Source organism: Staurois parvus, unplaced genomic scaffold, assembly GCF_062004578.1.
Source record: "Staurois parvus isolate SC_StPar_1 unplaced genomic scaffold, SC_StPar_1.0 ptg000436l, whole genome shotgun sequence".
Classification (NCBI taxonomy): domain Eukaryota; kingdom Metazoa; phylum Chordata; class Amphibia; order Anura; family Ranidae; genus Staurois; species Staurois parvus.
This window is the reverse complement of record NW_028318232.1, coordinates 3712469-3730055: the sequence shown is the minus strand read 5'-3', so window position 1 is coordinate 3730055 and position 17587 is coordinate 3712469. Positions and strand designations below refer to the sequence as shown.

The window sequence follows — 17587 nt, the reverse complement described above, 5'->3', positions numbered from 1 at the left end:
CATCTGCATGGCCATAACTGCATACAAGCTTAATCTGACCTCCTATTACCTAGAAGTCTCAACCGTCTGCTAAGTAGCTCAGTGTATTAGCAGGTGAACTGTCAGCTCACTATTAGGTGGCTCTGAAGAACTTACTTTTGGAAACATTTATGGCTTGGGATCTCACTTAAGTGTATCTGCAAATTCTTAAAGACTGTTTAAAGCACTATTTACATGCTATTGTAATTTTATGGTGGTTGTGTATGCCAATTTCAAGTGTGCTACTCTACATTTAGACTGTCATGAAAACCAGATGTTTCTTCTTATTGTAAGGCACTATTATAAGCCAAATTGGCTTTACTGAGTTGCACAGTGCTGTGAAGCTAATAAATGGAGCTTCCTGATCTGAGTAAACAGCAAAAAAATGAGCTAATGTATGGTGGTGAAGACAGGACTTTCCATAGACCATAGTTCATTCATATACAACTGCATGCACTGGTTGAGTGCCATTATAGTCTATGGAGAGTTTTGTCTTCACCATTGCACCTAAACTGTAGCATCAGTGACTAGGCTCCACAGCTGCAAACTTGGCTTTATACCACAATTTGATCTTGCGATAGGGTCTGCAGAACAGAAAAGTTGGATCTTTCGGGATAAGTGCAAAGATAGACTTATAAAGTGAAATATTGTTTATACCTATCTCACCATCATCATCATATGCAAGCATTTTAATTAGGAATGGATATCCAACCCCCAAACATGACTTTGTTAGATATAAATCCTTGTGTTTGTGTTAATAAAGAAAACTATTATATTGCTTCTCTGCTACAGATAGCTGAATTACTTTCGAGCATTTAGCAGTTATTCTTGAGATAGTGTGATCTCTTATAGTGGAATCCAAAAAGTGTTTTCAAATGTAGCAAAATTTAAATCCAATCAGTGTGCTTTACCTTTTACATTTTTACTCTTCATTCAAAATTCTTAATCTATCAGGTATTAATCTCAGATCTGACTTAAGCTGGCCATAGATGGGTAGAAAATTACACGAAAATTTGTTCAAATTTGATAAAGATCTGTCGAATAAGCATGAAATTATGCCATCATTGATACAATTTTTTCCCCCACTTGATGACATATTGTCCTTCATTCTCAGCATAAACAGTACATTTTTTTCTATCGTTTTCATATGCATATGTGCGGTATGATTTTTTGTGTTATTCCTGATCCTTACACTTCGAAGATCATTCATTGGCACAACAAAATTCTGACATTCTGTTAATTTTTTACACCATAAATCTTTGAATTTTGAGAATGGAAATGAGTACAGTAACATTTAGAAAGACAAATGATCATGTTTCAAATGATTTTTTGAGCGATTTTCTACTTATCTATGGACAGCTTTAGACAGTGGTTCCCTAGAACATTTGACATGTGCCTCCAAATCATTCTTTCATCTTTCTGCCCAAAGAGGCTGTCTGACAGTACAGAATTTTTCCATGCCATGCCTGTTGTCTGTTTTGCAGACAAATGATTCTCCTAGTGTCATGTGATTATATCACATGTTACCAATGACAACCTCCACAGCAATTCTTCTCTCTAGGCTACATCATTGAAAAAAAAATTAAAAGAAGGGCAGATAGAATAGGTGGCCTGATTTTAGAAGATTTTACGGTACTATGTTTTCATAAATGAGGTTATCTGTTACAAGTGCCAGGAGTTTATCTGCTTTGCTGTGTTTATCTGGTGCCTTGACCTAGACTTTAGCAATATATGTGCTGGTTGCATTGTGCAAATGACTAAAAACATACATTTGGCATATCCTTAAAACATTCTTTTGCCCATGTATGGTAAAGAACCAAGTTTGCTAACACTAGGTTTACAAGCAGCGAATTTTCACTTTTCATTAATTTCCTCTTGCTCCTTTCAGCTGCCAGGAGTGTAGAATATGTGCAGGTATGGTGGAGCACGTAAATCACTCTCCTTATTCTCATATGTCAGAACTGGTGTTTGGTGATTGGCCCAGTGCAGTCAAAGAGGGCTTCCATTCTTCATTTATACTGGCTGCTACTGTGGAAGGGCCATTAAAGTGAGCATGTTGCTTTGCCTTGCACAAATCATGCACACATATGCTTTAACACAACTTTCCACACATTGTACACAGTTACGAGAACTTCCATTGTATATGAAAACTGCATATTGTTAGTTGTATCTTTGCCTGGACAACAACTGCTGCTTTTCATTTTAATTGTGTATGTTTTAACAATTAAATTAAATGCATCATCATCTAAATTTAGGATCAGAATACAAAAAGATTAATTAAAACAAAATGTACAAATGAAAAATTATAAGGTATTTATTAGCATACATTATTATACTACAGTAAAGAAAATTAAAGCAATTTCTGCTACATGCAACTACATTTTTTTGTGTGTTACCTACTTTTATCTTTAGATAACTTTAGACAACAGTGCACATAAAAATGTTCTAACATTTAGAAGTGCACAGAAACGTTCAGTAGTTGTTGCATTGTTTAGTGATATCTGCCTAAACAGTAAATACTTTTTAAACCTTCGCACTAGTACAGTATACAATCATCCACAAATGTCTCAAAGTGTACTGATTCATTTTCCTTGCCTTTTTCCAATGCCAACATGCTTTACAAGGCACCCCATAAATCTAATACAACCTTCAACTTTAGGAATATTCAAAAGTTACACCATTTCATTCTCACTGCAATCACTCCCCTAACTGATGATGTGGGCATTCATATCCTCTTCTGCACCTAGGTTCTGACAGGGATTACATAGAAGAGAACTCACTAACTACCATGATCCTCTGTCTCAGGCTGATTGATAAGATAGGCAAGATAGTGGTAGCTATACCAATTGTTTCCTTGGTATTTATTAGTCTAATAGTACATTCATACGCCACAAGAACAACACTAAGGGCCCATGTCAATGGGCTTTGGTCTTGTATCGATGGCATGAACTTAACATCAGTTTAAGATGCTTATGATATCATTCAGAATTCATTAACAGGTGAATTTAATCGACGGTTGATCTTCTTCTGACCTGCATTTGACCTGCATGCCTTCTTTTAGGCTGGCCATACATTATACAATTTCCCTTTAGATTTACCAAAACCATATACTGTAATATGAAGTCAATCCAATTTCAAATTGTATGCAATCAAGGCACTACATAGTTGAAGGCAAATCTAAAGGACCTAAGACTTAGCAAAAATCTAATGCAAACAAAAAGCCCATTGTCCACCATCAAAATTAAGATGCAGAGGCTTATACAATCCATTAGTGACTTAAGTTGACCAGGGGAAGAACTACCTTTTTTTTTTTTGATTAGTTAAAGCGGTAGTAAACTGCATCTTAAGGAAAAAAAATAAAAAATCCCCTGCAGGGTAATGTCATAATGTGCTAGTGTGCACTGCATATTAGCATATTATGAAGGACTTACCGTAAAACAAAGCCCTTCAGTGGCACGCTGTCACCACTGACAAGGCTTCCATCTTCTGAGTTTGCGACCTCCGGCCATCTGACTGGTCGAGCCACAATGACGTCACTCCCATGCATGTGGGACACAGCACCCTGAAGGAACGGCATGGGTATGCTGTCCCTTCACAGCGCATGCACCGGCTCTCAAAAATAGTGAATATCTCCTAAACGGTGCACGTTTAAGAGATATTCATTTTTAATATAAGCTTACCTGTAGATAAAAGTATAAAAAAAGAGTTTACTACCGCACCACTTTAAAAAGGACTGTGAAAATATTATAGTAATAAAAATTTTAGTAATTATATATCCATGTTTCCTGTATATCTAAGATTATATCTCAAACACTAACCTTGATTAGCAATTTACCTACAAAGCCAAATTTATGTTACCAAGACTAATGACAATATCAAATTTTCATCAGGTATGACTACTATGAATAACTTACCCTGCTAATAGAGAATACCAGGCCGGGTTTCCCAGAACAGACACCCATAAAGCAGTGTCGAAATTGCCAGAAGAAGAGGTGCTCCATTATGAATGTGATGAGGCTTAGTGCCATGGCTGCACCCAGCATGTAAAAGACTCCAGCCATATTATCAATGTCTAGCTGACTACTCATCACTTCATTCTTTTCATTGTGACAGATGCCAGTTAGCCAGAGAGCTTCCAATTCTTCCATTTCCCCTACAAAAATGAACAGATCCTTGTCACATTCAGCTAATGGATTGAAAGAACATTTATCACCCCAGTGAATATCACCTAAAGCTAATTTTTTTTAAAAATAATTCAAAAATATATTCTGTCCAGTGGATTTGCTTATCTAATATAATAATTCCAAAAATCCAAGCTGCATTTTTCCTTTTGATAAAGTGAGAAAGATGAAAGTAAGGTTTTGCACCACGAATGCAGCATAAAAGTGTGACTGACAAATCTACAAGAATTGTATGCTGTTACAGTTGTGTCCAAAATTATTCAACCCCCAATGCTGTAAAGGGGTTTAGGGACTATAGTGTACATTTGGAATTGTATTCAGAATCAAATCCTACAAGGACGTTGTAACTACCCAAATGCAACTAAAATGACATCAATTGTTTATGTAATACAGTAGTAAATGGTTCTTATGTGGTTTCTTCATTGCCACAATTATTCAACCCCTTAAAGACTACCACTCTGAAGAACAGAGGTTCATACAGGTGCTTTCCATCAGGTATTGAAAACACCTGTGGATGTCACCGAGCAGCAATCAAGCATAATAAGCACCAATTAGGCAGCTTTAAAATGACTGTGATACTCAGCTCCTTCTAGACATTTACTGGTGTGGTTACAAACATGGTGAAGGCAAGAGAATGGTCCAGGAAGACAAGAGAAGAGGTGATTTCTCTTCACAGGAAGGGCAATGGCTATAAGAAGATTGCAAAGATGTTAAACATACCAAGAGACACCTTAGGAAGCATCATTCGCAAATTCAAGGCAAAGGGCACTGTTGAAACGCTACCTGGTCGTGGCAGAAAGAAGATGCTGACTTCGACTGCTGTGCGCTACCTGAAGCGTAGAGTGGAGAGAAGTCCCCGTGTGACTGCTGAGGAACTGAGAAAAGATTTGTCAGATGTGGGTACAGAAGTTTCAGCCCAGACAATAAGACGCACACTGCGTAATGAAGGCCTCCGTGCCAGAACTCCCAGGCGTACCCCCTTGCTGTCTCCAAAGAATAAGAAGAGTCGACTGCAGTATGCCAAAAGCCATGTGGACAAACCACAAAAGTTGTGGGATAGTGTTCTGTGGACTGATGAAACAAAATTAGAACTGTTTGGGCCCATGGATCAACGCTATGTTTGGAGGAGGAAGAACAAGGCCTATGATGAAAAGAACACCTTGCCTACTGTGAAGCATGGTGGAGGGTCAATCATGCTTTGGGGCTGTTTTGCTTCTGCAGGTACAGGGAAGCTTCAGCGTGTGCAAGGTACCATGAATTCTCTTCAGTACCAGGAGATATTGGATGGAAACGTGATGCAGTCCGTCACACACCTGAGGCTTGGGAGACGTTGGACCTTTCAACAGGACAATGATCCCAAGCATACCTCCAAGTCCACTAGAGCATGGTTGCAGAGGAAAGGCTGGAACATTTTGGAGTGGCCATCGCAGTCACCAGACTTAAATCCGATTGAGAACCTCTGGTGGGACTTAAAGAAAGCAGTTGCAGTGCGCAAGCCTAAGAATGTGACTGAACTGGAGGCCTTTGCCCATGAAGAATGGGCGAAGATACCCGTAGATCGCTGCAAGACACTTGTGTCAAGCTATGCTTCACGTTTAAAAGCTGTTATAACTGTAAAAGGATGCTGTACTAAGTACTAAGATTGAATGTCACTTGGGGGTTGAATAAAACTGATAATGCTGTGAGCACAGAAAAGACATTTGTGGTTATTTCATTATAACTGTTATGTTATATTTGTCTGACCTACAAGTGCCTCTTTAATGTAAATGTAAGCAAGATGACTGAATGATCAAAAGCAATGTCAAACTGGCCAAAACACTCAATTTCAGTGGGGGTTGAATAATTTTGGACACAACTGTATGTGATCAGGTAGTAAAACTAAACACCTGTGTAGTTATAGGAGCATTTTTGCTCCTAATGACAATGATGATGGCAGTATGCAGGTAAGTGGAGGAGAACATGGCAAATGAGCTTCCTAGAAGGGGGTTATTCCTACTATATGCATGTCTTTTCCTGGTTAAATTATGATATGTATGGGGTTATCTACCATGAAAAGGCTTTGGATTTTCTGTATAGCATGGATGGGGTATAGCAGAGGTGCTGATTTGTATGCAACCTTTCATTCAACTTGTGGATAAAATTGTGGCCCTTGGGGCCTTTTAGGTTGGAAACTCCTGAACCCTATGTGCTAGCCTATGTGCTCTTATAAGCCTTTTGAGTTTAATTGCATATTTTTTTCACATTTAATCTTTTTTTAATTGAATTTTATACAAATAGTTAGTACAGTACTGAATACAACAATAAGTAACAAGGAAAGTATGTAAGATTTGTCCAGTAAAATTTGGTATTTTGAGCACGTGTTACATTTGAAAGGTACTTGTCCAAAAGTTTCTCTTGGAGTTTTTCATGTATGGGGAAATTATTAACCTAGACTTAGCTTAAGTTGGGGGTCTGCCACGCCCTGGAAAATATTTGTTTTGTTGCTTTGAAAACTTGGAGTAGTAGTTTGGAGGAGTTCTTATGTATGCCTGGGGGTTAAAGGTTTAGAAGGGCATATTAGGCTGCAAGGGAACAGGGGTATCCAGGAGACCAGAGACCAGTAGATAAATGTTTGTCTAGAAGCAGCTGGCCACAGGACATGTCCACCACATGTGGAAAAAACAACCTATTTATCCACAGTTGCAGAAACATAATGGTGAGCCCTTAGGATTATAGCGAGTCACTCTAGAATGGACAAGGTACCATCTAGATATTTTGTAATTTGTCTCCACCACTAGTACATTAGTGGAACAAGATGTGGTGGACTCCCAGATTTGGGTCCAATCTTGAGCATTTAAGTCAAGTCCCAGGCTTGATGACCACATCTGGGTTTAGGTCGGCAAATGTGTGGCTGCTGCCATGAATTGTGTGTAAAGGAATGAGATCTAACCTATAGTGTGTTAATCCGAGGCACATTTACTTTCAAAAGATGTAAGCATCTTTGGGCCTTCCGGGCAATGAATGTTGGTAATCAAGAAATGTTTTAGTTGCAGATAACGGAATAGCTTCCAAGATGTTTTGAAAGCAGTGTGGTTATTTCAGTATCAACTTGTGCTAATAGTGACTTTAGAAAAAGATGTTTTGAAATGTTTGGAAATAGTGTTGATTAAAGATCTATACATCATTGATGTGGGTTTTGCTTAGATATAATTATTTTTTTTCTGGCTGCATTCACAAAGCATAACTAATTAGTCCAGTTTTATTTAAAAAGCCAGTTCTTCAAGTCAATTAAGGACTCTGCTGGTGACATCTGTACCTAGGGTCACAGGTCTGGACACCTACAATACTGAATAGTAAGTAAAAGTAAGAATACTCTTTTTGATTAAAAATTCAAGGTGGATCCGAATAAAGCTGAAAGGTATAACCATAGTTGAAGTCCCTTACCTCCTAAACTCCTCTAAAATATTAAAAACTTCAGCTATAACTGAGATAGTCCTTTTGGGCAAAGTGAGCCATATCATATTATTGGTGGTGTTAGACTTAAAACTCACAATCCTTTTCTGTAAAAAGGAATTTTAATGTTGTTGGGGTTACTGTTCGTGGAATCTCCAGTCCTTCACAGGCATGTGGAAGAATAAAAAAAAAAAAAAAGAGGACCATAATGCCTTCACAATTACAATTCAAAGCTCAACAGGTCAGAATATAATCTCAGCTCTCTTGGTGCAACAGGAATTTACATCTTTTTCCTTGTGTAAGCTACTGTATATTGTCAATTAGGTATAGTGGATTCAACTTAAACATATTTGAAGTGTTTAAATTGCTGTACTACCTCTCAACTACTCTTAAAAATAAGTAAAAAATGAACAAATGCTAATTATTTATAATTGGTAATTTCAATAGATTCTCACTCTAAAATAGATTTTCCAGAAAAAAAGGTCAAGATATTATGCTATCCTGTGTGGACATGTAAAAAACTGGAAATCATAAATATAGCTGTCTGTGTTTTGACTATATATTTGTATTCCAAATATTTTCTTATTTAACATTCTTATTTGATTGTCATATACTTCTACTGCATTATAACAATTTGTAGTGTCTTAGGCAGCATCTAAGTCATCTTAGAAACCAAGTTACATTTTACCCAAGTGCTTTAGGAAGTGCTTTTAATAATATTCATAAATGTCTATGCAAAAAAGTTTATATCCAGAGAGGATTAAGTACAGTGAGTGGCCACTTTTTTATGCAACAGACATATGCAATGATTGAATGATGTGCATGCAATGCAGTACCATAAAAAAGAAGTTGCCATGGGCCAAGAGGTCACTTTGTTGCTCAATAAAATTATAGAATAGGGACAAATGAGTGTCTTAAACAACTTTAACTATGAAATGATTGTTGGTACCAGACATGGTGTTTACAGTATCCTGGAAACTACAGACCTCTTGAGATTTTCTTGCACTGCTCTACCTAAAGAATGTTGCATGGAAACAGGGAAAAAAACATTCTGTGCAGAGTTTTTTTGTGGGCCAAGGAGAACGGCCAGATTAGGTCAAGGTGGAAAGTCATAACTGTTCAAATAACCTCTAATAATAGTGGTATACAGAAGGACTCCATTGAACCCTGAAGAAAATAGGCTACTGCAAGAGAAACCACAATGGAATTCAACTCCTGTCTACTAAACACAGGAAAATTAGTTTACAATGAAAAACTGGAAAATAATGGCTGGTTTAATGAATATTGGATTGTGCAGTGGCATGCAGATGGTTAAAATAATATCGGGCATGTACATTATGAATTACTTGGAATTAGACAAACATTCCCTGTGTATATCAAGATAAAAACTTTTTCTTTAGAGTGGGAAAGCATAAGAACATCCCTCTAGTTTATCTGTTATCTAAGGCTCTTTTAGAAAGAGTTTCACCAACATTTTGTTCTGGTGACAATGGATTCACAAAAAAGGAAATGAAGATTATATGCAACAGGAACAGAACGTTTAATCTAAAAAATACGTTTAATTTATAAAATAAGGCTTGTTGGAGTTAGTGAACTTGTATGAACATGGATAAGAAACTGGTTACATGAACATCTCCAAAGAGTAGTGCTAAATGACTAAGTTTCTGAATGGTGTAATGTTGTAAGTGGTGTGCCCCAGGGTTCTGACTTAGGGCAAATGCTTTTCAGTTTGTTTATTAATGAGAGAGAGCTTGCAATTAGGAGTTCAGTTTCAGTGTTTGCTGATGCAGTGAAATAACTTATGCAACATGATGTGGCATCATCACAGGAAGACCTTGACAAAATAGGGAGGTGGACAGCTACATGGCAGATGATGTTCAATATTGAGAAATGTAAAATTATGCACTTGGGTACCAATAAATAACATGCAAAAAAAAACATTAGAAGGGGCTCCTCAAGGAGCATCAGTGATGGTAAAGGAACTGGGGGTTGCTTGCACATCACAGACTTAGCAATAGAGTGCAATGCAAAGCTACAGCTAACAAATCTTGCAAGCTACTATCATGCATTAAAATAGGAATACATTCAAGAGAAGAATCAATAATTCTATGCCTTTCCAAAACACTGGTTTGGCCTTTTCCATTTTCTTTACCATTCCTCAGGAAAAACATTGTTAAATTAGTGAAGGGTGACAAAATTAATAAGGGGGATAGAGTACCTCAGTTATGAGGATTGATTATATAGAATACAGTTATTAACTGTATAAAAGAGGCTATTAAAAGGGGATATAATTACAATGAAAAGATGTATCAAAGGTGATTTCAGTTACTGTAACAAAAAACTGTTTACTCAAAGGTCCCTGAAGAGGACATACAGCCAAAATTTAAGGTTAGAAGAAAAGATTTTTAGCCCTGGACAGCAGAAAGGGTTCTTTATTTTCAGAGCACTGTAAATGTAAACTCCCTCCTCAGAAAATGGTACTATCTGGGAGGGTCGACAACTTAAAAAAACATTTAGAAGTCTCCCTCAGGAAGTAAAATATACAGGGTTATGGGAATTGTAAAGAATAAAAATCACACACATAGGTTAAACTGGATAGACCTGGTGTCTTTTTTTTTTAACCATATACACTATGTAACAATTTAGAAAATACATTTTTAAAAAAAACTTGCCCTACTCCTCTAAAAATTCTCTGTTTCTGTCCATGTCACCGTTGGAGAGTTCTCCTCACTGCCTGGCTGGTAAAACTTTGTCAGCAGGACAGAACGAGAGGGATAAGGATAGCAGTGAAAACAGGGGTTCTAACCCTTTCCCACTCTCTCCAAAACTTACAAAAACACATTTTTGGCTGGATATACCAGCATCTTGTTGAAACCATGCCACATGAACTTCCAGATGTTCTTACAGTAGCAGTGGGTCCTACCTGTTACTACACAGGTGTGTGTAAAGTGGCCACTATATATGGCCAGTGTATATATTGAACTTCTTATTTAGCTGTATTGTGTGGCCAAGTGGACACTATTAACTAGTGTACAGTTATTCTTGATTTAAAAGCACTTGACTATGATATATTTAATGGTATTAATAACAGGAAATCAGCTGTTCTTTTGTCTATCCTATCTATGCCTCTTTTATAGTCAGTATTCAGACTATACTTACCATCACCAAATAACTGCAGAATTGCAAGATCAATCTGTCTTTTCCATCCAGAGTCCTTCTGTATCGCAATGCCATAACCAGTGGATGCAAAGACTTTGCCACTGCCAATGGTCACTAACTTACAACCTTCATCCCTTCCTGCCATGTAGTTTAGCACAGCAGCATCATAGATAAAGGCATCCAGTTTTCTACAAAAAGAGAAATAGCAAGCCATAAATATATGTAAATGCTGTACTTAAAGTTTAACAACAGTAAAATGCCACTCTGTAGACTTAGTAAGGTACATTTATACTACATACAAAATTGATATTTGTATTTTGCTTGATGGCATAAACTTCTTTCAGAAATCTTAATGCTGAAGTCTTACTGTTGAAGTAACAAACATCTGCCAGGTGATTAAAGCCATTGCTGCCAACCCAAATTTAAAATATCAGCTCTAAGTGGGGTTTGGACTTCTAGAATTGCTGTCAGCACTGACTTCTCCAATTTCTGTTTACTACATATATGTATTCAAATAAATGGTTACAGTTAGCATTGTTGAATTTTGAACTTTTGGGGTTGAAGGTAAATAGGATGTTTTTTTTGTCTTTTTCCAATAAATATCATGTTACCTGCTACCCTTAGTCTGCAAACCGCTGTTTGCTTGTCTGTATAGAGATTTCTTCAGTCTCCCAGAAGTGCTGCATCAAGTGTGCTGGTTCTGTATCCATTAACAAATCAAAGGACCTTTGAATATCCACTCAAACTATTGTCCCAGTTCCCTTACGGTAGTTTGATCCAGCCCAGTGCACACCTATTTAGTGCCATACTGACTATCCTTTCAAAGTAGAATTGAATAGAGCCCCAAAGAACTGAGATGACACAATATTCACTGCAGGTTTACCTTGGTTCAGCTACCTAGAAAAAAATAAAAGGTAAATTGCTAGTTATTGACCACTATTGTTTTTGGAGGTAAGACCCCAAATGTCTGAAAGTTTATGGGAAATGTAAAATGGGCTTATTCTGTTAAGAATAATCTGCAAATCTTTTGCTGTTTTCAGCTCTAACCAGTTTCTGACGTTTCCACTAATCTTTACATAGAAATTATTAATTTAAATGCAGCACTTCTGAATCCCATTGGACCAAGTATGTAAACTACATGTTCTACATGCTGGTTCAACTAGATTTACTTGTGTCTTTTTTCAACCTAACTGTGTAACTTATGTATACAGTATGCTTGCTAATTTGGATTTATGGTTTTGCAGCCTCTACATTGATAAATATTGAACAAATAATTCACACAATAATCTCCCAGCCAATTATCTGTTATTTTCTTGCCTATAGCTTACCCAGTTTTTAAAGAAAGCAAAGCATCTTGTACTGATTTTTGGTTAAACTTCACCATGTATGTATGCATCTCGAGGTAGTTATTGCGAATGTTTCTTTCAGTGCTGCCATTAGGAACAGTGCCAAATCGAAAAGCTGGGGAAAAGTCATTGGGTCTTTGAAACTGCAAAAGATAATAAGTTCACTGAAAAAGCACATAAAAACATCTTCAATGTACAGTATTCATCTATCTGCACTGTTACTGAGTAGTTACATTTTATCAAATGACCAGAACATAGTCAAACAAAACACAAAACACAATGAAGGTTTTCATATTTGTGGTATATAAACCTTACAGAAAAATTAGCTAATGGTTTCCTTATTACACATAAATTATATCAACCAAATATAATAAACTGCAACTTGTGTATTCACAAACAGAAAATAGTTTAATTTTGCACATCTATGGAAATGTGTAGCGGTAATGGGTTAGTTTAAATCAAGATGTGCATGTATTAATGCATGCATTTTTATGCCTTGACACAGGATGTGTTAAGCCAGTTCAATCACTCTGAATAGACCTAAAGTGCCTCAACGCATGGAAGTTAACACCTGCACACCCACATAGCATTTACATCTGTGTTTTGTGGTGCACTATATCCCACTATATATATATATATATATATATATATATATATATATTCAGTTATAAATGAATGAAAACAAAACCAGCATACTACCGTGAATGCTGTATGATATGCACTGTGGTGTGAACGACCCCTAAGTTCAGTTCTGTACATTTCTATATAACCAGCATATTTTGAACATTTTAGCTTCATGCGCACTTTATTAGTAGTGTTAGATGCCTTTCAAAAGATTCATTAAGCAAATGTATAACACCCTGATGAGATAGTGGTGTAACAACAGCTACAACTGCCTACATAGCTGCTTTGGGGCCTCATGTAGGAGGGACCCCATTAGAGAGGCTGTTAGACTAAACTATGATTTTCCAGTAAAACAGCTAAAATCAGAAATCAGTATCATTCCTCTGTGCAGTTAGAAGCATTTGCTTATTTATCTTAGCAGTGTAGATGTATTGCCCTCTGAACTTCCGCTACAGCCAAAAATGAACCCTGTATGCCTAATGAGGACAACAAAAAAAGGTTCTGTTAAAACCTTAGCAAAGAAACTAGCATTTAACAGCTTCACCATTTTTTGCTGTTTTGTTAAAATGCTAATTTTAGTCCTGAAGATTAGTTAACCCCCTTCCCAAACAATATATATTTTATGAAAATTGTTGCATCTATTTGCGGCTACATATGTACATATGGTGGGGAACTTCTAAAAATGTTTTTGTCTTTCATTATTCATTCTGTTACTTTTTTCACCTTATTTTCTACAGTTATTATTATTGATATCACAATATCACCCTATCTGATAGCACACTATAAAGAAAGGTTCTCTCTATTGAGTTGTCAGAGGTCTGTTAAAATAATGATGTCTTCCCTACCCTCCACTGAAGCTAATGAAGTGCTAATGATTGTGCTCCTTTAGCTGCTTCCCAGGCCACAGCAGCCACAGAATGGCAGTGCTGAACCTGGAAATGACATAATACATGTCGCTTGCTTGTTCATTCACCAGGAGGAGGTCAGTTGGAAACAAGCAGCAAAAAAAATCACAAACTAACCTTTTCCCCCAACTTTATCACATTTCATATGTGCAAGCATGACAGGAACATTATACATCAAGGGCTACACTGAGTGGGACTGCATGAGTTGGACTAATTACTTGGGATTTCACTGATTGTCCATGAACTCATTAAGATGAAATCTAGGAAGTAACTACTGTATTAATAGTTATAAAACTAATTTCAGTAGTTAATCGAATCTAGTTCTTTTTTTCAGCAAACAAAAAGAAAAAAAAAAAGGAAAATAAAGATTTTCTTAATTGTGTAAGAATAATTTGTAGATATTCATTACATCAAGGAAAATGAGCCTAAATAAAATGCAGTACAGATGTTGATCAAGCAGTGATCAATGTAAAATCCTTAAAAGAGACAAAATCTTGGGTCATACATGTCATTGTTTTGTACTCAACATTTTTTCATTTACTGCCTAGTTACATGCCAAAAAAAAAGAGAAAGGAGGTGTACTGTAAATGCATGGCACAAAGTAAGCAGTAAAAAGGACTTTGGATGACTTGCAGTGTCTGAGTGTGAATCTGCCTGGAGGGAGGCCATAATGATTCAGGTGCTCCGAGATTTAATGCTGGCTTTAGCCATTCAGAAGAGGCAATTTCTCTGTGCTGTCATGCTATGCTGTTCTGTTTTTAGGGACTGCTGCTATCTTTAATATTTGTTAGTGAATCCAACCAATAGAGAATCTTCCACAGCTGAAGGAGACATAACTTTTAAAACATGAGTAATGTGGCATGATGCAAGAGCTATCACTTCAGAGTAGAAAAATAAAAACAAATGTGCAGTATGTTACCCTAAACATTTTTTCTATGCATTTGTTTACATGCCTATTTAATAAATCACAGTCTCTATCATTTTCATGTACTTATCCTTTTAAAGTACCTGGATGATCCTGCCAGTCACCTTCCTTCCTTGTTCTAAACTGGCCACACAAAGCAGAGGAGCTGATCTGTGTTTGCATGGTCAGCTTTCATCGTTTGGCTGGCCATTCAGAGTTACAGGACACTGTGCAAACATGCAAGATGCCTGTATTGGGTAATTTGTTCTGCTATCACACCCCTTGACCAATTCCAGCCTGCCTCTATTACACCCCCTCCCAATCACAGCCTGCCTCTGCCACAAACCTAATGCTCCAGTGAGTGGCAGACAAGCAGACAGTTGCAAGATGTGCCAATATAACTTCTCTTAAAACCTGCCTGGACTAAATCTCACACCATATGGCTTTTTCACTCATATTTGTGACATATACATAGCATGTATATGCTTTACCGTGACTACCTATATAAAATATACTAATGGCATATTAAAGAACAATATGTGGGTTTAGCATTCGTTTCCAACCATATGTACATGGTCAGTAAAGATCTATTCTAAATTGCAATTGACCCATTTAGTTAATTTTTCCCGTTACTAAACCTTGTCTTAATTTTCTAAAAAAGGTCCATAAGAAAACAAAATAGGTAATATTCCACAACAACACTGTGAATGTTTTCATGATATTTTTACTACTGAAATATTTTAAGAGTTTGTCTTTTTCTTTTGAATTCTATCATCAAACGCTATTGTTCAAAATTAGCCCATGGTTATTAGTTGGATAAAAATACATTATTCATTAAAAAGCCAAACTGCAGCTTTCCACCAAAGCATGAAATTCAGCTGAAATTAAATGAGGATTTCATTAAAGATAACATACCCATAATCCTTTGCTCAAGCAGTGAAAAATAAAGGGTTCAGAGAGCATGTTACTGGCAATAAATCTGGCCATTCTCTCTTGTTACTGTATGTGTGGCAGTAAAAATTTAAAGTCCATGTTTAAAGAGAGGTTCAGTCAATGCCCTACACTTTATGAGCAGCAAGTGTTGAAGGTTTCAATTACTAAAGGAAAATCTTTAAAATATAAATAAAAGTGCCGAACAATTTAAGCTTTATCTAAAAACAGTTTCAGAGTTGAAATTGATGTTACTTTGTGGAGGAAAAATACATGCTTTATACTAGCATAGTAAAAAAGAAGTATTCACACAAAATTAAGTTAAATTGATTTAATTCCATTTTGTAGTGGACGTGTAAACTCCCACCCTCCCAGTAACCATTTTAATTATTGGTTTACTCATTTGCACAAATTACTTTATCAATCAAGAGCTACATGTTTTAAAGCACAACTACAAAATAAAGTCACAAAACATAATTTCAGTGGAAAATCTTAAAAAATAAATGTTGGTTTACTTAGTCTCAGGTGATGCCTAGCATTGTTTAAATCGTTATGGTAATGACACTTACCTTAGACCACTATAGGTTAGGTAAGTGTGGGGTATAGTGAAAAAATGTTTGACATGATATTCTCTGAAATAATTACTGAATTACGGCAGTTACTGCTATATCTGTACATTGTTTTCTTCTCAATTTTTGTAATTAAAAGCTACTATTAAATTTTAGTGAGATTCTAATAATAAAACATGCCAATTCTGTACAAGTAATTTACAAACTGACAAAAAGTGCGAAAAAAATGTGTTTACTCTTATCTGTTTTCTGTGATAAAAAGCACCAACAATTTATGCAGCTTTCTACCATTTTTAAATGGTTTGCAAATGTTTCAAAAATCACAAATAGACAGTTGGTTAAACATACAGTATAAGAGAGCTGTGCATTCACAAATTTACACACTGTTAAAGTACATCTTTAGCCAAAACATTTTATTTTGCTTTGTACACTGTAGGGAAGAGTTTAGAGCCACTGGTATATATTTATAGGACAGAAACGAGAATTGATGGAAAATCTCTCATACAAGAGCTCAAGAACACATTTTTAGTACAGCAAGGAAAAGTTAGAACATCGTGACAATATTTTTGTTGCTGTCTGTTCTTTACTGTCTTGGTGGCAGCCACTTCCCCCATTTCTTACATAGCTGTCAGAGAAAATCTCCCCAGTGGGGAATGGACAGAAATCAAAACCTGGAAGAATTTTGCCTAGTCAGGCTTTATACATGATATCTAAAGAGATGTAATTTGCTTTGAAAGCCTATATAGATGGTATATACTGGAATACACCCAGTAAAGCTAATTCTAAAGACTCAAAAGACTAAGAAAAAAATAATGCCATGGCCCAATTTTTTATCATTTCCTGAAAAATGACAGTTGAAATCTGAGTGGATCGCATTAGCAGGGCTTTTTTTCAGCAGGACGTGGGGAATGTAGTTCCGGCACCTCCAGCACTTAATGTATGTAATGGCAAGGGGTGCTGGGGTGTGCTGGAAGGTCTATTGATGCTGGATGCTAGGGGATCTATTGTCATGGGAGGGGATCCTTTTTTGCATGGGGGGTATATTGTTTTCGGGTTGGTATTATGTTGCTAGTGGTCAATTGTTGATGAGAGGGATCTACTGTTGAGGGAGAGGTCTTCTGTTGCTGGCTGCAGGAGGGTCTATTAATGCTGGCTGCCGGGGGGATCTGTTGCTGCTGCAGGGGGTCTAATGTTGCTGGGGTGATATTTTGTTGTGGGGGTCCATTTTTCCAGGGGGTGTCTAAAAGGGTATGGTACTGGGAAGTGCGTAGGGGTAAAACCAAGGGACAGTGCTCAGAGGTGCGTAGGAGACAGAAAAGGGGTGAGTTAGAGGGGGGTGTTTCTACACCTATTCTCTGAGAAAAAAAGGCCTGGGCATTAGCATTGTACTTTTCTGTGCCCTAGCATTGATTTGTGTTTCCACCCATATAGGTACACTAAATAATAACTTTGACAAGGCTTAATATACAACATCTGCCTTTAACTACAACTTATTTAGCTATTTCTTATTTAGCTATTT

General features: G+C 36.7%; 1 protein-coding gene across 1 annotated transcript in view; it reads right to left on the bottom strand.

The window, feature by feature from the left end:
- The window catches only part of GRIN2B (glutamate ionotropic receptor NMDA type subunit 2B), a 942931-nt gene that overhangs the window by 19176 nt on the left and 906168 nt on the right, over positions 1 to 17587 (bottom strand). Inside the window, exons 11-13 of the mRNA XM_089687695.1 lie at positions 12119 to 12279; positions 10791 to 10978; positions 3933 to 4171 (exon numbers count right to left, since the gene is read on the bottom strand). Of these exons, the coding sequence (XP_089543821.1) occupies positions 3933 to 4171; positions 10791 to 10978; positions 12119 to 12279 (588 nt within the window). The remainder of the gene's footprint in view (positions 1 to 3932; positions 4172 to 10790; positions 10979 to 12118; positions 12280 to 17587) is intronic.